General features: G+C 39.3%; 1 protein-coding gene across 2 annotated transcripts in view; it reads left to right on the forward strand.

Annotated features, from left to right (window-relative positions):
• Nucleotides 1-27,764, forward strand: part of MUSK (muscle associated receptor tyrosine kinase) — a 107,500-nt gene that overhangs the window by 65,415 nt on the left and 14,321 nt on the right. For both annotated transcript variants that reach the window (XM_049896881.1, XM_049896880.1), the window contains 4 exons: nucleotides 5,539-5,698; nucleotides 16,551-16,557; nucleotides 21,541-21,804; nucleotides 27,246-27,421. In XM_049896881.1, the coding sequence (XP_049752838.1) occupies nucleotides 5,539-5,698; nucleotides 16,551-16,557; nucleotides 21,541-21,804; nucleotides 27,246-27,421 (607 nt within the window). The remainder of the gene's footprint in view (nucleotides 1-5,538; nucleotides 5,699-16,550; nucleotides 16,558-21,540; nucleotides 21,805-27,245; nucleotides 27,422-27,764) is intronic.

Raw genomic sequence — 27,764 nt, forward strand, 5'->3', positions numbered from 1 at the left:
CTAATAATTGGATGAAGGGTGAGTCCTACACCATCTTCATGATAGTTGGTATGCTTGAGTCCATCGTTACTGCCACTGTGTATTTTAAGTGCCTTCTAGTTTTTCTAGTTTTTTTAGTCTAGGGGGCTCATCTTCCAGCACGGTATGAGACAGTATTCTGTTGTGATCCATAAGGTTTTCACTGGCTAATTTTCAGAAATAGATTGCCAGAATTTTCTTCCTAGCCTGCCTTAGTCTGGAAACTCTGCTAAAATCTGTCTATGACCTTGCTGGTATTTGAAATACTAGTGGCATATCTTCCAACATCGTAGCAACATGCAAGCCATCGCAGTACAACAAACTGACCAACAGGTGGTGGCTATGGCAGACTACCTCATTATACTGAGTTAAAATCTGCCTTGCTGTTGCTTATACTCACTGATCCTAAATGTACTTCTGAGACAAACTCAGAATAAGTTGAATTCTTTTCAAATATATAATCCTTTTTTCATGTATTTGAAGACAGCGGTCTAGTGCCCATCTGTGTCTTCCCTTTTTCTAATTAAATGCCTCTAGTTCTTTCCATTTTTTTCCCATTTATTCAAGTATATTTTAGGTCTGCAAAAACCTGACCATTCTCTTTTGAATTCCATAGATATTGCTTTTGTACTGTCTATAATGCATTGCCCAAAACTGAGCCCAACACTCCAGGTATAGCCTAAACAACATAGACTGATTTGAGATTATCATTTTCCTTGATCCTGTATGTATTCAGAAACTTAAAGCCATCCACATTTTATTGGCATTATCATGCTATTGATTTCTGTTACTCTACCCCAACACATTATTACCCCAAATTTTCTTGATCTGATCTGTTACTAAGACCCATTTCTCTCATCCAGAGTTTTAAATTTTGTTTTTGAACTCAGAAAGGCACACTAATATTAATTAGGCCTTACCTGTCCAAAGTGGGCCATTGTTGGTCCTTTTAGAATGTTTTGGAAGAAAAGTGTAGCTGCAAAGGGGATCTCAACATTAAAAAAGGAGAAAAAAAGTTTTATTTAGGGGTACTAGTCCTTAAAAGAATTATTTTCTTTTCTAAAATGTATTAAAAAAAGGGGGGGGGAGCAGAAAATTGTCAGCTTTTTATTTAAAAAATAAGGCTGACAAAATATTTACATATGTCAAGTTTTATGTGGAATAATTCAGCAGCCAGGTTCGAAGAGGCCATTTACAGCTATGCTAATCAGAAACGATATGTGAATTTCTCTTAGTCTGTTATCCTTTTTCTGTGATGTATAGACCAAACACTGTTGCAACTCCCTGAACATGACCCTGCAGGGCCACAAGTTATTCCCAGGTACTGGTACTTCTTTACAAGACAGAAAAATTGTGACCAGAATGCCTTTCAGAAGCCTTTTTCTGCTAAGGTCAAATCAAGATGAAGTTACCAGATTATCCATACCTTGGCACAGATTCCCTCAAGAAGCATTTATTAAATCCATTGTCTGTTGTTGTTTTGTGCCATCAAGTCCATTCTAACTTACGGCGACCCTATATAGCAGAGTAGAACTGGTCTGTAGGGTTTCCTAGGCTGTAATATTTTGGGAGCCGATCGCCAGGTGTTCCAAGAAGCTGCTAGTGGGCTCAAACTGCTGACCTTTCAGTTAACAGCTAAGCCCTTAACCACTGTGCTACCAGGGCTCCTGGTATTAAACGCATTAAAAAAAATTAGTGAAACATAAAAAATATCCCACCATTCTGAGCTACTTTGCCTTCTTCAAAGAGTCTTTCCGTACTTTATCTCAGGTGGGAATTATGATGCCTGTTTGATACAGCTCCTGTTCTACTGCCTCTTTCTGAGATCACTATCTCAGAACCACAGAAAGCCACACACAAAGCAGAGAGCTGTTTATACAGCTCCTTCAGGTCAGGTGACTGAGAGAAAATAGCGTATTTACTGTAAATAAAAAAAAAAAAACCAGATAACCCAGTGGCGTCCATAGAGTCGCCTCAATTAAGTACTCTGTTTTGCCTAGGGACACCTTGGCAAAAACTCACCGTAATAATCTGTTTGATCTCTCAAACCCTCGGGGCAAAAGATCAAAATGGAGGGCAGAGGGGTTGTTTTTATTTTTAGGTCATCAAAAATACTAAGTGGTTGGTCAGGATGATCCATGAAGAAAGAAAAACAAATTCAAACTATGACTAACAAGGCCTGCTGTGCATGAGTCACAAACTGAAGCAAGCATCGGCCTCTGGAAGCAGGAGGAAAACGCATTTAGGAGCCACATCATAATCAAGTCATGAGCCCAGTGACTTGTGGGTCTGTTCAGGGAACTATTTCAACACCTGGATGAAGTCCAGGAGAAGAGCGCTCACGCAGCACAAACGTCTCTTCTCTTTCCGACCAGAGGTATTTTCAGTGACCTTGGGGAGGTGTTTAGGAATGACTTTTTTAGGTGTGAACATGAAAGTGTGGGAGGTAGGCAGCATTTAGGGGATTACTTGTTTCTAAATTGTCTCCAAGGCATTATACAGGCCCCCTTCTTGAAGGAGGAGGACAACTTTGCAATGGAGGAAAGTAACTTTTCTACAGATTTCACTTATATAAACTGGGAAGGGATTGCATTTATAAACAAAATATATTCCTAGCATAAAGCATGGATTGAGCATAGATGTTTAGGGTCTTTGGCTTTTTTCTTATTTTTGTTTTGTATTAAAATTCAGGAAGAATTTTATTGTCCTTTTGGTTTAACTTGGACACTCAAGTCTATAAGAAGTTGCACTTCTGACAAGTATGATCATCAGAAATTCAGTTCAAATTTCCCAACTGAGTGTATGTCTCATAAAGATGTTTTCCTCTCTGCTTTCTCAATTTCTCATAGAGTCCAGATTGCGTATCTAGAGAAATGCCACAATATTTGATTTGACCTGGGAAGTTTCCCAGTTAAGGTAAATTGATGCTTACCTAAGCCAGTTTTTATCATAAAGATTGATACTAGTAGCAAAGGTAGAGAATACAAAGAAGCTAATTGGATAAGCTTTACTGCCTAATTGCTACAGAGTGTTCTTGGTATCGGAAACCCTGGTGGCATAGTGGTTAAGTGCTATGGCTGCGAACCAAAGGATCAGCAGTTCGAATCTACCAGGCGCTCCTTGGAAACTCTATGGGGCAGTTCTACTCTGTTTTATAGGGTCGCTGTGAGTTGGAATTGACTCAATGACACTGGGTTTGGTTTGGTTTTGGTTTGGTCCTTGTTATCAGGGACAGCCAACTAACTACCTGGCAGCAGTAGGAAGAAAGCTTGTCTCACCTGAGGGCTTCGCTTCCCCTTCCCTTCCCTTCACCTTAAGCAAAACAGTAAAATAACTGGCTCCAATTTCTCGTTCCCAACCTTATTCCTTACTACTGGATAGAGGGATCTTTTTCGAGGCAACCAAAAGAAGGCCACAGAGGTACCAGATATCTCTAGTTCTACAGGATAAGGCCAAGGGCTACCATAGGTTGATTCCTTGATTGTCATTTCACTCAAAATTCCCTCAAATTGGCATGATTTTTCCTTATATAATCAGTGATAATTAAAGAAAAATTATTGAGAAGATAGTATAGTGCTCAAGAAAATAATGAAAAAAAGATTCAACATTAAAAAAAAAAAACTCACCACATTGGCAATGACATTTAAGTGAGGCTTGTATTTTGTTCATGGTTGGTTGATTTGTTGAGGTTATTGTTGTTACTAAAATGCCTGGGTAGTGCAAACAGTTAACTTGCTTGGCTGTTAACTGAAAGGTTGGAGGTTCCAGTCCACCCAGAGGCCCCTCAGAAGAAAGGTCTGGTGATCTACTTCTGAAAAATCAGCCATTGAAAACCCTACAGAGCACAGTTCTCCTCTGAGACATAAGGGGTTGTCATAAGTTGGAATTCACTGATGGCAACTTTTTCTTCTTATTATTGTTGTTACTATTTTTGTTTCCTAATGACACTTCATTTGTTTTCTCTTCTAGGACTAGGAAAGGCAGTACAACATAATAATTAAAGGCATAGGCTTTGGTGGGAAACCGTGGTGGCGTAGTGGTTAAGTGCTACGGCTGCTAACTAAAAGGTGGGCAGTTTGACTCCACAAGGCACTCCTTGGAAACTCTATGGGGCAGTTCTACTATGTCCTGTAGGGTTGCTGGGTCAGAATTGACTCGACAGCAGTGGGTTTTTTTTTTTTAAACAATTTTTATTGTGCTTTAAGTGAAAGTTTACAAATCAAGCCAGTCTGTCCCATATAAGCTTATATACACCTTACTACATACTCCCATTTACTCTCCCCGTAATGAGTCAGCCCACTCCCTTCTTCCAGTCTCTCCTTTCGTGACCGTTTTGCCAGGTTCTAACCCTCTCTACCCTCCCATCTCCCCTCCAGACAGGAGATGCCAATACAATCTCAAGTGTCCACCTGATACAAGTAGCTCATCCTTCATCAGCATCTCTCTCCAACCCATTATCCAGTCCCTTCCATGTCTGACGAGTAGTCTTCGGGAATGGTTCCTGTTGGCAATGGGTTTTTGAGTTTAGTTTAGGCTTTGGTGTCAGATGAGTTCAAATTCTAACTCTGCAACATAATAGAATGTGCTAGGCAGCTATCTTTACCACAGTTGGCATGCTGATGACTAAGAAGTAAGCACTCATATAAATTAACCTGTCAATTATGTGCTAATATTGTACTGAAACCCAAGCTCTTCAAGGATATTTGACTTTCTGGTTTAAGTAGTACAGCATTATCTATGTCAAGCCTTAAAGACAGACTTGGCTTCACAACTGTTTTGTAACCATCCGTCTGATATGCATTTATGGAGAACTGAACAGGTATGATGAAAATAGGCCCAGAAGTCTGCAACCTCTCATACTTTACCATCCCTATCGTCAGGACTCAGAGATCACATCTTGGAGGATCTATACCGTGTATCTTTCATGCCATGCATTAGTTATCTATTGCTGTATCACAAACCGCCCCAAAGCTTAGCTTAAAACAACAACCATTTATTAATGCTCCCAAGCCTGTGAGTCAACTGAGTGGTTTTGGTGATTTGGGCCAAGCTTTCCTGACTTGGGCTGGTCTAAGTACTGTGACTGGCAGATTGAGTGGATGCTGGTTGGCCTAGGCCTCATTCATATGTCTGGTAGTTGTTTCTGGCTCCCAGCTGGGGCATTGGAGATAACTGGGCCACGTGTATCTCATCCTTCAGCAGGCTAGCTCTGGCTTGTTCACAGGAGGTCACAGGTTCCAAGAGCAGGATGAAAGCAAGCCCCAATGGGTAAGAATTTTTCAAGTCTCTGTGTCATTCCAAAACATGTCACAAGGGCAATCCAAACTCAAGGAGTGGAGGATATGTAAAGTCACATTGCAAGGGCATGGACAGAGGGAAGGAAAAACCTGCAGCAAATTTTGCAATCTACCACATGCCTTTTGATCATAATCCTAATGCTTTTCCCTTTAAGTCTGCTGGTGGAATATATTGGGCAATTCTTGACCTAATTCTGTCTTCTGTTTTCCCCTACTCCACCAGGTTTCTTCTGGGTCCATTCAAGAAAGCGTGAAAGATCGAGTGATTGACTCAAGATTGCAGCTGTTTATCACCAAGCCAGGACTCTACACGTGCATAGCTACCAATAAGCATGGAGAGAAATTCAGCACTGCAAAGGCTGCAGCCACCATCAGTATAGCAGGTAGGATGGCCCTTTATGTTTTCACTGCTCTGGGGAGGAGGACATTTGGCACTATTCCACAATATCTTGCATTGGGGAAAATCTCCTTTTTCTTCTGACACTTACTTCAGTTCCTTTTGTGCTATTTTCTCCTCCATGAGGACACTCCAGAGGTCAACGATATTGATTTTGGCTGATTTGTTGCCTCAAAGCCTAAATTCTCAAACACTTCCCTGAGCTAGGGAAACAGATTCCAGAAGCTCATTTCTCTCTCCCTCTTTCGGTTAAGCAAACTTTCCAAGCTCAAAGAGTAAGTTGGCAGGTATTTAACATGGCTGTGCCAATTTCTGCTTGGCTCTTTCCTGAGGGCATTTTTACCTAAGAACATGTGATCTACCTTTGTGGTTTTTCTCTTTTCTGTTTCATGCAAGTGACAGTAGGACTTCCAGGTGTTTTCAAGGAAAAGGACTGACTCACAGATTTCTAGGATATTTGTGTTGAGTTATAAAGGTTAATTTTTTTAATTTAAATGACTCAAAGGCTTCTGAGAACATTTATGGAATTCTTAGAGATGGAAGGAAACCCTGGTGGCATAATGGTTAACAGCTACGTCTGCTAACCAAAAGGCCGGCAGTTCAAATCCACCAGGTGCTCCTTAGAAACGCTATGGGGCAGTTCTACTCTGTTCTTTAGGGTTGCTATGAGTCGGGATTGACTCAACAGCAACAGGTTTGGTTTTTTTTGATTCAGAGATGGAAATAATTCCTTGTATCATGAAATACCACGTGTGTTTCATTCATAGTGTGCCTAACCCTATATATCAATAATAAAATATTGAAATAAATTTTGTATGTATATATGTATGTATGTGTGTACACACACACACACAGTGCACATTTATATATGAATACTCAAATGTCCAAGAACATGAACTGATCTAATCTAGTTTAACCTACACCCGCACTGGGCAGAAGAGAAAAATTGTTGCTAATCTTTAGTTCCTCAGCCTCTTCATCTTAAAAGAGTCTCATTTCAGGTAATTATTCAGTCATTCAAAGATAATTTCTTGGCCTGGGGTTTTTCTTTCCAGTTGGAAGGCATAGGCCGGAACTCCACTTTAGTGTGGTAACCTTCAGAGTCTACTCAACATAAGAAAAAAAAAGATAGTTGTGAGGGCGGTGCTATGACCAGTAAGGAGAGAAATCCAGTCAAGTGAGCATATCTACCCTAAACAAAGGCAGGTACCTCCCAGACCATGATCTCTGGGACACAGAAAGGACTGCAGTGGGTGATGGCCATCATACCAGACACAGCAACATCACACCTTCATCCCTATCCTAGCACAAATGAGAATCTGGTCCAACTCCATTAATAAAAGAAATATGCCAACAGAGGAAGGTATTTCCCTAAAAGAAAAATGATATCTCCTGGTGGCAGACAGACATAAAAGTGTGAGACAGGAATCATAAGAAAGCAGTGTCACAGGGTGCAGGAAGAGGAGGTCTTAGACATCAATGTTGGGAATAGACCAGACTGAGGGTGGGAGCAATCAGCAATGACAACCTTGGTATCTCAGGGAAAGTGCCAGGGAGTAGGGATTTTGGGAGCAATGCACGCATTATCACGTTGGAACCCTGGTGGCACAGTGGTTAAGTGCTATGGCTGTGGTTCAAATTCACCTGCTGCTCCTTGGAAACCCAGTGGGGCAGTTCTACTCTGTCCTATAATGTTGCCATGAGTTGGAATCGACTTGCCGGCAACAGGTTTGTTTTTTGGGTTAGCAGAGAGGACTTGAAATCTGCTGTAGCAGCAGAGCTGAATGCAGATGGGGAGCAGTGACCTCAGCAGAGGCAATGGCTACACAGACTGGAACCAGCAATTACTTAAGTTTAGTCAACTGGCCTGGCAACAACAATGGTATTGAATGTATTACTAACACATGTATATATTACTAAGGGCCTGAAAGTGAGGTTTAAAACCACTCAGGACCACTAACACATCATCAAGGAACTTGAGTGGAGTCAGAAGCAGGCAGCATAAGGAAGAGTTTAACATGTAACTTACACCTGGTACCTTGCTTTTTCCAGAGAAGCCCAAGCAACACTTACGTCTGCCCATATACAGAATCACAGAATTGCACAATGTCAGGGGTAAAGAAGTAAGTGATGTTAGTCAAAAACTGTAAGAACAAAAAAAAGGGGGGTGGATTAAAAAAGTCTGAAGTGGATATGATAGTTCAGAAACATGTCTATTAGTCAGAAAATTGCTGTATGTCTAGTGTTTGATTTTCCTGCTCTAATTCATAAAAAGCCACAAGACCCTTTTGTTCAATCCCGGATCTGTTTTTCCGGCTGGGTCTCACTGACTATTAGGTGACCTGTAGCTCCTCCACTTTTTCCGAAGACTCTCCAGGCGTATCTACCGAGGGTGTCTCATGAGGGCAAATGAGTATGACCTGTTAACCCCCAGGCTACATCTGCCATTTTTCCTTTTCTCTTGGACCTGTTCTTTTCAGCTAAACCTCCTAGATGCCTAGGTTTATCCCTCTGCCATCGCCAAGGAAACTACTTCCCATTCCTGGGGTGTTCCCTGGACTGATAATCCAGGGAAGTGAGTCCACTCTGGTGGAAAAGGGATCTTTGGAGCCACTTTCACTCAGGATCATTTCAAAGAAGCATGGCCTTCCAGTCCCTAGATGTCCCAGAACTTGGGTGTGGCATCTGCTTTCTGCATTCCTGCTTTCCGCCCATCTCCTGTTTGGTCTCCAATGAGGCTTTCCAGAGGTCCAGAGCTTCCAGTCAGACATGGCACTGCCCCCTGCCTTTCTGGCAGTGTTTCCTTGCCCCAAACTCTCTTCCACATCTCAGCCATTCTTATCCTCCCCTAGCATTCTGTAGTTATAGCCCCGTTGTCACATTCCTTGTGTTTCACTTTGAAGCTTTTGTTCCATCTGTTTATTTACTCATCCCAGCAGGAAAACTAGAAATGGAAAAAATCTGTCTAGTACTTGGAATTACGTCTAATGATATTTCTAGTGTTTGAAAGACAATAGAAAATAAAGATCAGCCTTTATTTTCCTGAAACCCTTCCATGTTGCATTCCCAAATCCTTATGCATTGTTTGAGAAATGGGATATACTTTTTTCTGACTTATTTACTTTTGCCGCTAGTCATCAAAAGGAGTCAGAAAAACTTTTGGAACCTCTCACTATGAACCAGGAAGTTGTATTTCCCCTCCAGTCACAACCCTGAAAGGCTCAAGTTGCCAAGTATTTGGCAAGATGCCTTCTCTTTGTCATCAGAACCCTCAGCCCTGTGGCAGAGACCAGCATGACAGCGCACGATCCCTGTAATGAGCATGGTCCCAGAACAGCCAGAGACCATCAAAATAGACACAGAAGAGGCCATCAAAATAGACAAATACATATTTGTATTTCCCATTCTCAATGGAGCTGATAGATTGATCTTTCACGAAAGCCAGTATGGCCCAAAGTTCTGTCTGTACTGATCCAGCCTCAGAGTAGAAGATTGTGGTCACGTCCCTCTTCTAATATAAGCTGCTCCCCATTCTACCAACAGCTCCACCTTTTACAATAGTCCTTCTATGGCCTGACCTCAGGGTCTGGGGGTTCTGGTCACTAAATGAAAACTCAAATGAATATATGTAGCTTAATCAAAAATGGGCAGTAGGGAGAAATCCGATGTGGTAGTATTGGACCCCTCTTTTCCCTCTCCCACCCCAGGGACCACATAGTTTATTTTCCATATTTCAAAAGAGTTGATATTTCATACATTTACAGGAAAAATAAATTTTGACATATGCTTCCTAACTGATACAGATGATTGAATGGATACCATGTTTCATGCTCTTGCTGACGTCTGATAGTCACCCCCTACCAAGTGTTGGAGACAGTTTGAGACATGTGGTGACATCACAGGAGCACGAGATCCCTTTACCAGGTAGCGAGTGTTGTTGTAAACAAAACAGACACCCTCCCTCGGCATTGCATGGTGGTTTTATCTGGTTTTAAACTGATGAAAGGTTTTTTGTTTTTCTTCTTACTTTTTTTTTTTTTTTTGATAAAAAGGAAAAGAATAAATGAGTAACAGCCAGTAGCCACACTAAATTGCTTCCAGCTGTTCTGCAGTTAGGCATAAAAGGCAAATGTTCCTTGCACAACCAGGCAGTTTTTTCTATCAGAGTAGCTATATGTTTCAGAAGACAGTCAATGCTTTACTGACTTTTCCAGATAATTCCGAGGGTACCACAAATATTGGTGACTGCTGGAAATTTTCAGAATAAAGAAAAAAAAAAAAACAATTTTGAGAGAAAAGCACTTGTTTATAACTGTAAGATTCTTAGATCCCTTCTTCCCCATCTCCTTGAAAAAAAGAATGTTTAACTGGAGAAATTTCTGTAAGAAGCTCATGGAAGGCCAGTGAATTAGGGATCCCCTGATGCACTTAACATTCTGGGGATTACCACGCATCCTTAACTCCACTTTTCTTTGCTTCCTCGTGCTTGAAAGAGACGTCCATTTAAGCTTATTTTCTCTTCTCAAGTACTGTGGCTGGATTCTCTTTGGCATTGGTTCATCTTCACGCTACTGAATCCCCCTTTTACATCTTAAATTGAAGATTCTGTTATATGTTCATCCTTGGTCCCTTCAAATTTCAATAGGTGTTCTGCTCAATTGCTATTACAACCTGCCTTTACTTCTCCAAATTATTCTTCTCCATTTTCTCTGGAAGAATTTCCAAAATCTCCCTTCCATCTGTTCTGTCTGCACAGTGGCAGAATTACCATGAAGTTTGGGGAAGGTAGGTACCCTTTTCCCTAGTGTTCAGCAGTGATGTAGAATTTTGTTCATCCTATTTCATATTCTTTGGTCATTTTAATTGGTATCTAAAATGAACATGTATCCCAGTTCAGGATTTTTGAGAAGGCAAAGGATCTCTGTGGGCCTTTCCTCCAGTTCATAGCCACTGAAATTTAAATTCTACCTTAAATTTATAATTAATTTGTGGGCAGCATTGGCAATATCTCTTAGATGATCAAAATGGCAATCCTACAGCCCAAGCTGCTTATCTCAACAAATGAGAGGGAATCTACTAGATTTTCTTTTCCAGAATAGAAATAGCTTTCAAGTCTACAATATCGATTTTACTATTGTCCAGAAACATTGAGTCAATTCCAACTCATAGCAACCCTAGCACAGCATTAGTAAGTATGGGGCTTTTTCCAGTGTGGGACCTTGGTGGCTAACAGTGGGCAATTCTGTCTGGGCTGATGATGCCCATGCTTGACTCACCATGAAAAATGATATCTGTGTAAAGAATCCAGTTTCTGGAGAGACTCAGCATTTTCTTGATCTCCTTCTTCAAATCTGCCATGTTGCAAATCTTGGGCACCTCTTGACATTTCCTGCATAGTCACCATGAGGTCTTGTTGGTTTTCATTTTGGAACATAGTCAGGAAATTATCACAAAGAAATCCAGCCTTTGTAATTGCTAGAAGGAGGTGAACCTCTATCTCTCGGCCCAGTGACCCATATGAGGAGGGGGAAAATTTTTGGAGCTCATTATTGGCAAAAGCCCTAGTCTGTATCAAAGGTTTAAAAGAAAGAGTCCATTGTGGGTTGCAGAGTAACTTTGAATGACTCACAAATTAAATTAAATAGGACCAGAGACGTAACAGATCTGAGATTGCATATGTAACCAATGTACTGAACAGTCTAAACTTGATGTGCACAAAGGAAAAAAAATGGTCGTATTTTTCTTCACTCACTGGGTATTTAGGGGATTATGCTTTTTGAATCTCCTTGTCTCGTTTACAAATTCTTAAGCAGATTCCATAATTTCAATGTTTAGAGATTAAAAACCACAATGTAATCTAGTTTAAAACTTTAGTCTCTTATCTAATTTAAATCACGTCTGCTTCACTCTACGCACTGCCAACCAGTTCCAGACACTTGGAGAGAGCAGTTCTACTCTGCACACTTCGGGTTGCCGTGAGTCGGAATGGATGGCAACTAATAACACAACCACCTTAAATTAGTACAGGACATGCCAGGACTCACCAGATACTTGGAGAATAGAGACAACTTGGTCTGCTGCTGTTATGTACCTACCTTCTCCTCCTCCTCTTCTCTAGTTTCTCTGGGATGTTGAAGGGAAGGAGGATTTACAGGGAAGGTGGCAAACGTCTTTTCCTTAATAGGAGCTATCTTAGTCTTTTCTCTGTTGATGTGTTGTTGCGACTCTGACTAATAACAATGTGCTATTACAAAGTTCTCGACTCAAAGGCAGTAGGTTTGGTTCTTTTGGTTATTACAAAGTTCATTCTCATTGCTAGTGCTTCATGTGTATGAATTCATTTAATCCTCATCAACCCACTGAGGTGGGCACTTTTATTATCCCTGTTTTACAGATGAAGGAGCTAAACCACACAGAGGTGCCCAAGCTCACACAGCTAAGTAATGGCAGAGCCAGTATTTAAGCCCAGCAGGCTCCAGAGTCCAGGCTTTTAACACTGATTTATTATTAAGGCCTCTGTGTTCAGGCATCTAAATCCTGGCTCTCTCACAGGACATATGAGTTCTCTGGCAAGTCCTTCAGAGGCTTCTACATGGCACATTTTCCTGATATAAGAGAACCTGTACTGGTTTCATCTCTCATCACTCCAAAACTACATCTCAGTCCTTGTTGGGGTATCTTACTATTGGGGTGTTTTTGCTTGGTGACCAGTCCTCTTGGTAACGTGGCTACCTTCCACAGTGTCCAGTTGACTCATGGGAAACCCATAGGTCCTGCTGCTCCAAATGGTGGGGAGCTCCAATGCCAGGTCCTCTCTCTCTGCCCTGCTGTCTCTCTCCAGTTATCTCCCCTCCCTGCCCCTACCTGCTCAGATAAACACAGTGAGAAGAATATCAGACACCTGGCACAGCCACATGTATGACTGGACAGTAACGTACTTGAAATGCTGCTCTCCCTTCTTGTTGCCAACACCCTCTTTTGGCTGGGATGAGCATGGAAAATGCTCTCCTTTTTTCCCTTGGAAAAGCCAAAGTACTCCTCCCACAACTAGCCAACAATTTAGGACTTCTATTTTTTCTCTGTAATCTTCTGCTTATACACACTGGAGCCAGGTTTGGGGTAGGGGTGAGGGAAAGAGGGTATAATTCAAGCTGGGTTGATAATTGGGAGTAATAGGGTCAGTTGAAAATCACTTTGTAATAATCTCGAACTCAAGTGTTTGTGATTCTCTTTAGAATACTATGTTATTAAAAATCCCCTTTCCTCAGCACTGGGTCTCTTTTCTAATTCTTTAAAAAAAAAAAAAAAAAAACCACTGCCACCAAGTCGATTCTAACTCATAGCAACCCGATAGGACAGAATAGAACTTCCCTGCAGAGTTTCCAAGGAGCGCCTGGAGGATTCGAACTGCCAGCCTTTTGGTTAGCAGCCGTAGCACTTAACCACCACGCCACCAGGGTTTCCTTTCTAATTCTTAAACAATAGAAAAAAGCTCTATGAGACATTTTGTAATCTATATATACACATATATTGTTCAAGGATGAGGAGATCTAGGCAAATAACTCATTTCTGTTCTTCTTAGTTGTACTGAGATAACCTCCCACCTTTATTTGAAGGCTGAGAACCAAAGCTGGTTACAGGGCCTACTTACCAGAGCAAAGGATGAGGTGATTGTGCCCTTCTGGACTTTCCAATGAAAAACATCAAGATGTGTGTGTGTTTTTACCTTTCCTACAATCATTTTCCTTAGCTATTGAGGGCATGCCAAGTACTGGTGAAAAAGTAAAATAAATATAAGGTCCATCCTGCAAGTGGTTGGAACAAAAATACCAGCCTTTCCCTGGGCTGAATACAGTACATTTATCATAGACTAGCTGACCCAAAATCAGTTCATCTAAGACCAGTTTGCCTAAGCCCAGTGTATCTAATTTTAGTTAGCCTAATGACTCAGACACCTAAAGTTTAAGGTTCAGAATGAAAAATGAAACCTTTTCTAAACAATATGGCTATTTCTGACCTATGTTTGTATTGCTAAAAATTACTTAGTGATATTTTAGATGATAGGATTGTTATGGGTATTTGTGGGTGTCTTTTCCTAATTTTGAACATTTACAGGGCTCTTTAGACAATTTGCCAAAACAACAATTACTTTATACTTTTGTGTTTCCACTAAAAATATTCAGTAGAACAGAATGTATTCCCTTAAAAAATTATGGATTTTCTTATTGCCTTTTGATTATTTTTGCCTCCTCCTTGCTGTTTTCCTTTACAGGTGCCCCTGACCTACGCATATATGTGTGTACGTATGGGTGTAAGTTTTCGTTAAGCAAATTAGCATTCTCGGAATCCATTTCTGTTTAGTGAGGTATTCGTATTTTCATAAAATGAAGTAAAACAAATGGGTCCCTCTTTTGATGCCCATTCCATGTTATTTATCAAGATAACTAATTTATAAAGTCTTAAAACAAAAAGTGATATATCGCTTCCAAATGAATTTATCATAAGAAACACAAAATTTTGAAAAAGATTTCTGGAAATGGCACCTAAGTGTGAATATGTAAATAAGTAAATAGCAGATATTACTGCTTCTTCCTTCCTGCCAAAACCTGATAAATTTCCATTCCTTATGGAAGTGAGGAGTTTGGTTTCTAAGCCTCCTTACAGTCCACAAACAGTCCACAAAGATTTTAAAAAGTTACACACTCAAGGTTACAAACCCCTTGCAGTCAACAAACCGTGTAAAGTTAAAAAGGAATAACTAGCATTTGTGGGAGCTCATAAGGCTGTGCAACAAGATGAACCCCAGTGTGGACCTTGGACTTGAGTTAATAACAATGTATCACTATTCGTTCCTCCACGGTAACAAATAACACCACACAAAAGCAAGGTGTTAGTTGATTGGAGAAGTGTGTGCAAGGGAAGCTGGAGGATGTCAACTCTGTATTTTCTGTACAATTTTTTTTCTTTTTTTGGTAAACCTAAAACTGCTGTAAACATAAAGCTTACTTAAAATTTTTTTTTTAAAAAAAAGAATGATAAGAAATACAGAATCACTGCATTTCAAGATTAACTCTTTTTCGAAGAAATTCACTTAAAAATCCTTAAAATTGCCAAAAGAAAACACCTGAATGGATCTATAGTCTTCAAAAGGAGCTAGACATCAGCATGACGGGAAATTCTAAAATGGCAAATTAGTTTCAGACAAAACATATACCTTACCTTTCACTTTTATAATGGGAATAAGATGGCAGGGAGGAAGTAACTCACAAAGAATGTGGTAGAAGAGTGTGACGTTTTCAACAGAGAACCTCTGAGGGAGCAGGAGAGGAGTGGGATGCAGACCCCAAATTCTCATAAAAAGACCAGATTTAATGGTCTGACAGAGACTAGAAGGACCCCTGGTAGTCAAGATCCCCAGACCTGCTGTTAGCCCAAGACAGGAACCATTCCCAAAGCCAACTCTTCAGACAGGGATTGGACTGGACTATGGGATAGAAAATAATACTTGCGAAGAATGAGCTTCTTGGATCAAGTAAACACATGAGACTATGTTGGCATCTCCTATCTGGAGGGGAGATGAGAGGGCAGAGGGGATTAGAAGCTGGGGGAATGGTCACAAAAAGAGAGCGTGGAGGGAAAGAGTATGCTGTCTCATTAGGGTGAGAGCAATTAGGAGTATATAAAACCAAACCAAACCCAGTGCCATCGAGTCGATTCTGACTCATAGCGACCCTATCGGACAGAGTAGAACTGCCCCATAGACTTTCCAAGGAGTGCCTGGCGGATTCAAACTGCTGACCTTCTGGTTAGCAGCCATAGCACTTAACCACTATGCTACCAGGGTTTCCAGGAGTATATAGGAAGGTGTATAGAAGTTTTTGTATGAGAGACTGACTTGATTTGTAAGCTTTCACTTAAAGCACAATAAAATTTTTTTTAAAAAAAGAGTGTGAAGTTTTAAACTTCCCATACTAAAAAAGGAGATGTAATTCAGAACTGCTAGTCACGTCATACCCTTCCAAGGTCTCATATGCCTCGGGAGATCTGAGTGTGGCCATTCATGCTGGGAGCCACACGACTCGCCACAGGACAGGCACAGTCCACTGAGCATCCTGAGCCTCTGTGGGCATACCCTTCTACATAATTCAAGAAGCCCAGGGGAAAATGAAAATGTGGATCCCTTTGTTTAATGATTATTATGATTTTCAATATGGTGACAAACCAGTTGCCATCGATTCAACGCCAACTAATGGCAATCCCCTGGGTGTCAGTAGAACTGTGCTCCATGGGGTTTGCAATGATTGATTTTTTGGAAGTAGATCCCCAAGCCTTTCTTCTGAGGCACGTCTGGGTGGTCTCATACATCCAAACTGTCATGTTAACCATTTGCACCATCCAGGGACTCCAGGATGGTGAACAAAACAACAAACCTGCTGTCGTTGAGTCGATTCTGACTCATGGCAACCCCAGCAGAGCATTAACGAGCATGGGGTTCTTCAGAGCACAGGACCTTGGTGGATAACAGAGGGAAATTCTACTTGGTAATGCTGCCTGGGCCGATGACGCCCATGCTTGACTCAGTTTGAAAATGATATCCATGTAAAGAAATACCCAGTTTCTGAACAGACTCAGCATTTTCTTTATCTCCTTCTCAAAATCTGCCCATTAATGCAGCATCTAGCCTCCTAATCAAAAGCAGGGAATTTTTCAAAAACTTAGAGATTCGAAGTATTAAATCAAAACTATCTCCTCCAACCCATAAGATGAAAATGTACTAACTCTCTTTTCTTTTCCCCTTTAATTTCATTCTCTGTGGGAACTTCCTTTCCTGTTAATAGAGTGGAGGTAAGATGTTATTATACCAATGCTTTGTTCTGTTTTTTGTTTAACATGCTACTTATTAAGTGTCTACTAATTGTTGAGCTCTGTAGTATTTTAGAAACTAATTTTTAATCCTTTGAATACTCTTGCAAGATGATGAGGACAGCGAACATCAAGATAGATAACACCTATTGAACACTTATTATGTATCAGGCACTGTGCTAGGAGATTTACATGCCTTAATTAAATTTATCCTTTGAAAAAAAATCTAAAATAGGTATTATTATTATTATCCTTATTTACAGAAAAGAAACTAAAAGAAGAGTTTCTTTGAACTAGAGAGTACAAGTGACTTATACAGCTAGTAAATGACAGAGTTGAAACTGGAACTCAGCACTGACCACCAGACACTCTCTCATAGCCATATCCTGTATATAAGATAGCATCACCTTGTAATATAACATTTTTCAATTTAGTGTTTTATTTGCAGTACATTATTAAAATTGACTTTCATAAAAACTCTAGGAAGTATGATAACTATTTTTCTCTAATTTTATAGATGAAGAAACTGAGTTGCGAATGATTAATCAACAGTACGAGTAATGATAAAAGCAACTAAGTTTTATGGTTTGTTTATGAGTACCACTTTTCTTATTTTAATATTTCCACCGGGGATTAGTGCTGGAACTGTCATTATCCCCATTTTGCATACAAGGAGCGTGATGCACCAAGGGGGGCCAGGGCTGCGTAACAAACCACACAGCTTTAATCAGAGTTCAGGCAGAAGAACTCAAGAACCCAGATTCATAACTACTACACTAAGTGCCTTGGGAACCTTGGTGCATAGTGGTTAAGTGCTGTGACTGCTAACCAAAAATGTCGGCAGTTCGAATCCACCAGGTGCTCTTTGGAAACTCTATGGGGTAGTTCTACTCTGTCCTATAGGGTCACTATGAGTTGGAATCGACTCAACAGCAACGGGTTTTTTTTTTTTTTTTTTAAGTGCCTTATTCAGCTAGCATAGTAACTGGAGGTTTAAGAACCCAGCCGTTGATTGAGTCTAACTCTTCGGAGTGAAATAATTCATTGCACAGGAAAATTTGGTTTATTTTCAATCTTGTCACAGTTCATATTGCTTTGATACATTCATTTGCTCAATGAATAGTTATTGAGACTTTTTAGTATTATGTGGCTGTCCCAGTTCTAAGAGACAGAGTCTTGACCCTTAAGGACTCCACAGTGAAGCAGAACATCACTGAGGTGATGTATGGCTAAATGCAGTAGACGTTAATTAAAATACAGACCACCAACAGAAGAGATCCACCTTTCATTCACACACTGTTCAGCTCACCTGCCCTCCTTGTATACCTGACATTTTTTAACTACCTACTCTATGTAGTTGCCAACCACTTAACCATTTGCATCCCCTAGGGACTAGGCAGTGGCTGTATAAGGGAAGATGTCTGTTCTAGATGAGAGGTAGAGGCTGTCAGATGTGCCACCTGGAGGGAGAGAAAGAAAGGAACATGTGGAGTTTCCACTGGAGAAGTGATGTGTCATAACACAACACGCCACAGCTGGTCATCTGGACATGCCTTTGGATAAAGTATTATGTGTTCAAAGGGAGTAGGCATCTCCCTCATAGAGACTGGAAGATAATATTTAAAAATACTGAACGTGACTGATACATTTTAAAGTGGAGGGGGAAAGAGTAAACGGTGTAGTGTAAAAAGAATAAAAGGTCTATTGAAATCCTTTCAATGTTCTCTTTTACCAAGGAGAATTATCTGTTATAAAAGAAGTTAAAAGGGGGACTGGGGAATCAAGTATTCATTGTTGCCTCTACAAAGATAAACTTTACAAAAAGGCAGATCAGCCAGGCTTAGTTTGTTGGGAGGGGAGGGACAGACTGGCTCCATCTCTGATATTAGCTAACATTTTTAGAAGATAGTTCGGCAGATCATTCCAAACTAACCAGCAAGCTGTGAGCAGATCCCTATGACCTTTGCCCCACTGTTGGAACGAGCAACACGACCAGCCGCTTCGAGTGTTACTACATTGGCCATTCCAGGAACTGCACACAGAGAAGCACAACTTTAGCTAGACATGGATGGGTCTCATCACTTTCAAAAGACAGCAGAAGACAGCAAAGAATTCTGGAAATTCTTTGCATGCATCTCGTTCCCCAGTTCTTGCTGTGAATTCCTTTTTTTTTTTTCTTTAAGTGATAGGTTTAGGAGGTTGAAAAACAAAATGGCCATCTGCTTCCCTGCCTCACCTCTAAAATTTGATCACAGAGTAAAAATTGAGGTTTACAAGTCTCTGCAAAAGAGGAGAGAAAAAGAAAAAGGAAGTCATTTAAGCACTGAAACTGTGACCAAGCAGTCTGGTTTTAATTTTTGTTTTGTTTTTTTCTCCCTGTATATCCCTCACCTTGTAGAGCTAAAATTCAAGTACAGATATGCCACCAAAGCCAACTCCTTAATGCTGCCATGAGCAACATGGAGACATTGAAAACTAGTAATAACCATTATTGTTGTTAGTTAGTTAGTATTTTTAAAAATTATTATAAAACATTTCGTGTTTGTGTGGCTTTTCCCAGCATGGAAAAGGTTTTCACAGGCTTAGTGGTCTTAAGGCTAGTAGGTGGAAAAAACAAAATTAAATTATTTTAAGTTAAAAATTAGTTTCATTTCTATTCAAACATTATTCTGCTAAACTTTCAGATTTTTATTTTATATTTATATAGCTAGCACTCAGAAATAAATGAAAATTCAACACTCTTAAGCAGCACTGAAGTTGTTCCAAAGATTTTTCTAGGGGTTTTATTAGGAGAAGCAGGATGAATCTAGAAAGAAGGATTGATTGTTAGTTGATGATTAATATCGCTGTCTCTGAGGCTGTTTTTGTTCATTTTCTCTTTTGTTTACATTTTCATAGTTTTCATTTTTTGCTTGCATAATTACAGGAAAAATCATATATATTTTTAAAATTAAAAAATACTGATGGAAAATGAGGACTCTCATGACAGCAGAGCCTAGCTAAGTAATTGCCATCTTAGAGACATTGGGTAAAATATTCAACTCCTAAGTGTTGCAGTTTTTTTCTAAGTGACAAAGGTCATACCAGCTCTTATCCAGCCTGTCTAATTACTGAGAAGTTCTATTAATATGTGGGACTATCTTGTAAACTAGGCTCAACTATTATTATTCAATTTCTTAAAACACAGCATTCTTACTTCTAATTTTCTTCGTCGTCGTTGGGTGCCATCATGTTGATTTTCGACTCACAGTGACCCCATGTGACAGAGTAGAACTACCCCATGGGGTTTTCTAGGCTGTAATTTTTATTAAAACACATCCCCAGGTTTTCTACCATGGAGTGACTGGGTGGGTTCAAACCACCAACCTTTCAGTTAGCAGCCGAGTGCTTAACTGTTGCATCACCAGAGCTCCTTCTGACTTTCCTAGTGTCATCATAAAGTGGATTCCCTAAGAGGCTGGGTTGTAGGCTATTTCTATGTGTGTTTTCTCACCCTTACCTTGCCCAGGTTTTCATGGGAGTCTTGTTTTTCATATTCTAGTCCTTCATTTTAAAAATCCTCAACGAACTACAAGTGATACAGTAAAAATGATGTTGGCTAGTCAGTGAAAGGCTAGTATGAAATAGAGGAAAATTCTATATTACAAAAGATTATTTTAAACTATAGTTGCATTTCATGGAAGTTAATTGTTTTTCTAGAATTAGTGGTATCTAATGGATTTTCTGTAAAGGTTAGACAATGATGATTTATAATTAAAATATCATTTTTTCAAATTCTAATGGGGCCTCTTAACATCTTGAAGTTTCCACAAATTTCTGTTTAATTCTCTTACTTTAAAATCCTTTACATAAAGATAATGAAATGTTAAATTCCAACAGTTGTACAAATCTAAATGAGAACACACCTTAATGTGAGTTTTCCACCATTGTTAATGACATGGATTGGATGGAAGGTATAAGAATATATTGAGATCCTCACAGTGCCTACACATAATAAGCGCTCAATAAATATCAATGATGAGGATATGAGTTATTATTATAATTCCAGCATTCCATTAAAAGGACAAATGGATAAGCACTAGAAGATGAGAAAAGAGAAAGCCAGCATCTTTTTCTACTGTCCCTATTGTCCTCTTCAGTTGTTGTAGCAGATAAGCTTTTAATCTTATTTTTGTGCTAGCACTATAGAGTTAATCATCTTTTCCCACATTTAATTACAGCATTAACATGCAATACTCTAAGTTCAGAATAATTACTTCTATCACTTTATAGGTTAGGGCATTGGGGCTCTCAGTGACCAGGTGACTTTCCCCAGGACATGTGATAAGACCATAGAAAAGCTCAGGTGTCAGCTCCTCTGAGAGCCATATCCTCCCCGTGTGTCTTTCTTTGTATTCTTTAATGGAATGCTTGAAAGGTGTGTGAGAGCATGAATCTGAGTATGGAAGGCATCCCAAAGGTGTAAGTGTTCTGCAAAATTCAGGTATTTAACTACTGTAACACATAAATAAACATGCTGTATATAAAGCTGGGAGCTTTTTGGATCAGAGTAATTATTATCATGCTCAGTCACTTGTTATGACATGATGAATATATGTTTAGATGTACTTATTGCTATGTCAGCTTATTTGCAAGAAGAGTGTAAGATGGCTTAGCTAAGAGTAGTCACATTCCACTTATAATGTAAATAATAAACATATCCAAATCTATTCAGTCCTGATAGTTTCCAAAACTTTTCACATCCATGATCATATTTGGTTCTCTTAATAGCCCTCTGGGGTAGCTAGAGATGATATAATTGCAGCTGGAAATGAAGACAATATTCAAATGTAACATTTCTACCAGTTTACTAGTAGAGTTTTCTCCTATTTCGGTGATGCAGGTGTGGAAACTGAAAAGAAAAAAAGCAGAGTGAATGCCAAGAAATGGCATGTGATTGGGAATGTTGTTCATTGCTTCTTTCAGTAAACCACAGAAAGATAACAAAGGTTACTGCGCCCAGTACAGAGGGGAGGTGTGTAATGCCATCCTAGCCAAAGATGCTCTTGTTTTCTTCAACACTTCCTACACTGACCCTGAAGAGGCCCAAGAGCTACTGGTCCATACCAGCTGGAATGAACTGAAAGAAGTGAGCCCACTCTGCCGGCCAGCTGCTGAGGCTTTGCTGTGTAACCACATCTTCCAAGACTGCAATCCTGGAGCAGTACCTACTCCTAAGCCTATCTGCAGGTAAATAAATAAATGGACAAATTCTGTATGTCTGTCTGCAAACAGGCAGAGTTTTCAAAAGAAGGAAGTGTCGTGCAATAGTAAAGGCAAAGGCTGGCTTTTGTCCAAAAGAGGAGGTACTGTGATTAGACAAAATCCCTACCATCTAAATTGCGGATGATACCCTTTATAATACAAGGGCTCTGAGTTTCTAGAAAATATCATAAAACATACAGTATTCTTGTTATTAGTCACTTGATTGTCATAGTCATAAATATCCCTGTTTTCTACCAAATAAAAAAGGAAATCTTAATATGGACCTCATTAGCAAGACAAAATTAAAAGCCAAGAGAAAATAAAGACATTTCAATGATTTCAGCATTATCTGTCAATAAATATGAACTTATGATTAGCATTTCAGAATATTATTTTAAAGTAAGTACATTCCATCTACCCCCATGCATCTGTCATTTTGTCAAACTGTGAGGGCTTGCGTGTTGCTGTGATGCTGGAAGCTATGCCACCAGTATTCAAATACCAGCAGGGTTACCATGGTGAACAGGTTTCAGATGAGCTTTCAGATTAAGACAGACTAGGAAGAAGAACCTGGCTGTCTACTTCTGAAAAGAAGTAGCCAGTGAAATTCTTATGAATAGCAGCAGAACATTGTCTGATATAGTGCTGGAAGATGAGCCCCTCAGGTTGGAAGGCAGTTAAAGTACAACTGGGGAAGAGCTGCTTCCTCAAAGCAGAGGTGACCTTAATGACATGCATTTTGTCAAGTGTTTGGGACCTTCATTTGCTGATGTGGCACAACTCAAAATGAGAAGAAACAGTGGCAAACATTCATTAATAATCAAAACCTGGAATGTACGAAGTATGAATCTAGGAAAATTGGAAATCCTCAAAAATGAAATGGAATGCATAAACATCGATATCCTAGGCATTAGTGAGCTGAAATGGAATGGTATTGGCCATTTTGAATTGGACAATCATATGGTCTACTTTGCTGGGAAGGACAACTTGAAGAGGAATGGCATTGCATTCATTCTCAAAAAGAACATTTCAAGATCTGTCCTGAAGTACAATGCTGTCAGTGATAGTATAATATCCATATGCATACAAGAAAGACCAGTTAATATGACTATTTTTCAAATTTACGCCCCAACCACTAACGCCAAAGAGGAAGAAATTGAAGATTTTACCAACTTCTGCAGTCTGAAATTGATCGAACATGCAATCAGGGTGCATTGATAATTACTGGTGATTGGAATGCAAAAGCTGGAAATGAAGACGGATTGGTGGTTGGAAAATACAGCCTTGATGACAGCAATGATGTCAGAGATCACATTATAGAATTTTGCAAGACCAATGACTTCTTCATTGCAAATACTTTTTTCCACCAACATGAACAGCAAGTATACACGTGGACCCCTCTAGATGGAATACACAGGAATCAAATCAACTACATCTGTGGAAAGAGATGATGGAAAAGCTCAATATCATCAGTCAGAACAAGGCCAGGGGCCAACTGCAGAACAGACCATCAATTGCTCATAACCAAGTTCAAGTTGAGACTGAAGAAAATTAGAACAAGTCCATGACAGCCAAAGTACGACCTTGAGTATATCCCACCTGAATTTAGAGACCATTTCAAGAACAGATTTGATGCATTGAACACTAATGACTGAACACTAGAGAATTGTGGAATGACATCAAGGACATCATACATGAAGAAAGCAAGAGGTCATTAAAAAGACATGAAAGAAAGAAATGACCAAAACGGATGTCAGAAGAGTCTGAAACTTGCTCTTGAAGGTCAAGTAGCTAAAGTGAAAGGAAGAAACAATGAAGTCAAAGAGCTGAACAGAAGATTTCAAAGGATGGCTTGAGAAGACAAAGTAAAGTATTATCCTGACATTTGCAAAGACCTGGAGATAGAAAACCAAGAGGGAAGAACATGCTTGGCATTTCTCAAGCTGAAAGAACTGAAGAAAAGATTCAAGCCTCCAATTGCAATACCGAAGGAGTCTACATGGAAAATATTAAATGACACACGAAGCATCAAAAGAAGAAGGAAGGAATACACTAAGTCACTATACCAAAAAGAATTGATCAATGTTCAACCATTTCAGGAGGTAGCATATGATCAGGAACTGATGATATGGAAGGAAGAAGTCCAACCTGCACTGAAAGCACTGGCGAAAAACGAGGCTCCAGGAATTGATGGAATACCAATTGAGATGTTTCAACAAACGGATGCAGTGCTGGAAGTGCTCACTCGTCTATGCCAAGAAATTTGGAAGACAGCCACCTGGCCAATTGACTGGAAGAGATCCATATTTATGCCTATTCCCAAGAAAAGTGATCCAGCAGAATGAGGAAATTATCAAACACTATCATTAATGTCACACACAACTGAAATTTTGCTAAAGGTCATTCAAAAGCTGCTGCAGCAGTATATCAGCAGGAAACTGCCAGAAATTCAAGCCGGATTCAGTAGAAGACATGAAACAAGGGGTATCATTGCTGATGTCAGATAGATCCTGGTTGAAAGCAGAGAATATCAGAAAGATGTTTAGCTGTGTTTTATTGACTATGCTAAGGCATTCGACTGTATGGATCATAACAAATTATGGGTAACATTGCAAAGAATGGGAATTCCAGAACATTTAATTGTGCTCATGAGGAACTTGTATATAGATCACGAGGCAGTCGTTCAAACAGGTCAAGGGGATACTGCATGGTTTAAAGTCAGGAAGGGTGTGCGTCAGGGCTGTATCCTTACACCATACTTATTCAATCTGTATGCTGAGCAAATAATCTGAGAAGCTGGACTATATGAAGAAGAACGGGGCATCAGGATTGGAAGAAGACTCATTAACAACCTGCGTTATGCAGATGACACAACCTTGCTTGCTGAAAGTGAGGAGACTTGAAGCACTTACTGATGAGGATCAAAGACCACAGCGTTCAGTATAGATTACACCTCAAAATAAAGAAAACAAAAATCCTCACCACTGGACCAATAAGCAACTTCATGATAAACAGAGAAAAGATTAAAATTGTCAAGGATTTCATTTTACTTGGATTCGCAATCGATATCCATGGAAGCACATTCAGGAAAACAAAAGACACATTGCATTGGCCCTATCTGCTGCAAAAGACCTCTTTAAAGTGTTGAAAAGCAAAGATACCACCTTGAAGACTCATGTGCGCTCACCCCAAGCCATGGTGCTTTCAGTCGCCTCATATGCATGTGAAAGCTGGATGATGAGTAAGGAAACCCGAAGAAGAATTGATGCCTTTGAACTGTGGTGTTGGAGAGGAATATTGAATATACTTTGGATTGCCAAAAAGAACCAACAAATCTATCTTGGAAGAAGTTCAACCAGAATGCTCCTTGGAAGCAAGGATGTCTCACATACTTTGGACATATTATCAGAAAAGATCAGTCCCTGGAGGACATCATGCTTGGTAAAGCAGAGGGTCAGGGAAAAAGTGGAAGACGTTCAACGAAATGGATTTGCACAGTGGTTGCAACAGTGGGCTTAAGCATAACAAAGATTGTGAGGACAGTGCAGGACCGGGCAGTGTTTCATTTTGTTGTACATAGGGTCACTATGAGTCGGAATCGACTTGATGGCACCTAACAACAACAATAACACATTCCATCGAATATTCTAATCTAAGAACTGATATTCTTACTTCATTGATTTTGGAGAAATAGGTTGTGGTTAAATATTACCTTAAAACCCCCATTTAAAAAAAAATATTGAAATTCATAAATCCTTGTTCAATAGAATTATCTTTGCCTTAAAAAAAAATTTTTTTTTTTTCATTTACTTCTTATGGTAGAAAACACAGCAATCAATCTGACTTTTGAGCCAAATAGAACAAAGTTCAAATACTGGCACTGCTTTCTAAAAGTATGATCTTGGCTAGATTTCATTTTCCTTATCTGCAAAATAGAGTTGAGTGTATTAAAGACACCAATGGAATATATTAGAAACAATAAATGTTGTTCTTCCTAAGTTTTCTTTTGAAGAAAGCACAAAAGAAAAAAATGCCAATATAGCACATGTTGATATCCATTGACATAAAACCAGGGACTATTTACATATTGAAATAATTTTAAGTTACTGTCTGTTTAGCAAAAAAGGACTACATTGAGATCATTAAAATGGAGTGTTCTATTCCTCAACTTACTGCAGAATTTGAGGGTTTGGAGTCACTGAAAAAACAACGTGATTTGTTGTTTCTTCACCTACATTGTATTGTGATCAGAAATGACATCTAAAAATCTTTCAATGGACTCTAGAATTGAGGGAATAAGAAAGGGAAGGAGGAGGAGAGAAAAACTAAAACTATTGCCGAGAAGAGGATGGCGAAGAAAATAGGTAGGAGGCGGAAAAATTCGTCACACTGGAGGTTAGGAAATTCTGATTCTCTTTCAACTGCCCTTGTGGTTTTTTGAAGAAATAGTGTCTCTGTCAGCTGCTATTCCTTTAGCTTAGATTTCTATTTCTTGGGTTCCTTTTTGGATTCTCCAAAATTGTTTATTTGAGATATTGCTCAATAATGACAATCCTTTAACTGGAAAGAAACAGGTATCTAATAAACAAAAGGTATGACCAGCAAAAGAATGTGAAGACAGATTCTGTCAGGCTGTCATTATCACTACTAATATAATTTGTGGTGGTCACTAAAATGGTCATTATGCTTAGACAGTGATACTCGGGTGCTAAACTAGTCCTGATGTCCTGGAATCAGCTCAACATTATGGACACTTGTTTGAGATGAATTATAATTGGGTTAGAAATATGTTTTCCACTTTTTGGGGAGTGACATTCATTGTGGTTTTATAATAACAAAACCCACAGGGGTCCATTGTATAAAAAACAGAATGTTCCAAAAAAAATCACAAAGAGAAAAATAAAAATCTTAACTTTGCTTGGCAATTTTAGGTCTCTTGTTCGAATTTTCTGTTGATAGTCTTCATGCGTTTTTCACTAAGTTATTGAGAGTAGGCCTATTTAACTTAGCATAATTTTACTGAATCCTCCATACTTGGTTTTTTAAACTTTATTTGGAATTCTATTTTTAACATTATTTTTAGTTTTTACACTTGATTTCTACCTCAGAAGAAAAAGCCTAGTGATCTGCTTCATTAATGTCACAGCCAAGAAAACCCTATGGATCAGTTCTACTCTGTAACACACAGGATTATAATGAATCAGAATTGACTCAATGGCAACTAAGACTAACAACAACTTTGGATTTTACAGTCATTGTTGTTAGGAGCCCTCAAGTTGATTTTCAACTCATAGCGACCCCATGTGACAAGGAACAACAGAGTATGTACTATGATGATGTTTTGAAAATATAAAATGTAGGTTCCACCACAAATTTGGCTTTAACATCCCATGATTCATCAATTTGTTCTCCATACAAATTTTTAGAGAGTACTGCATGGCAGTAAAGGAGCTCTTCTGTGCAAAAGAATGGCTGGCGATAGAAGAAAAGACCCACAGAGGACTCTACAGATCTGGGATGAATCTGCTTTCCATGCCAGAATGCAGCAAGTTTCCCAGCATGCACTGGGATCCCATGGCCTGTACCAGACTGCCATATTTAGGTAACAGAGAGTTTTCCCAAGACTTTGAAGGTTAAGAGGAATTTACTATTTGGAAGAAACTTAAGCTTAATGCTCCTAATGCTAACATTTCTAATTTTTTTTTGTTTAAATCCTGCCTTCTTAGACACCTAATAGCAGAATCCTAATGCTATCCTAATTGCACTGGTTAGCACAAGGATTTTATTTCCTTTGTTCTAAAATAAATTACAGAGCCCTTTTGACTGCTGCTTGAGATCTTACCTTATTTCACAGGGGTCTTACGAGAGCTTATAACATTTTATGGAGTGTGCGATAAAATAGCTAAGGACATCCCATATTTTGTCATGGGAGTGAAATAAAGGAA

The sequence above is a fragment of the Elephas maximus genome, chromosome 9, assembly GCF_024166365.1.
Source record: "Elephas maximus indicus isolate mEleMax1 chromosome 9, mEleMax1 primary haplotype, whole genome shotgun sequence".
Classification (NCBI taxonomy): Eukaryota; Metazoa; Chordata; class Mammalia; order Proboscidea; family Elephantidae; genus Elephas; species Elephas maximus.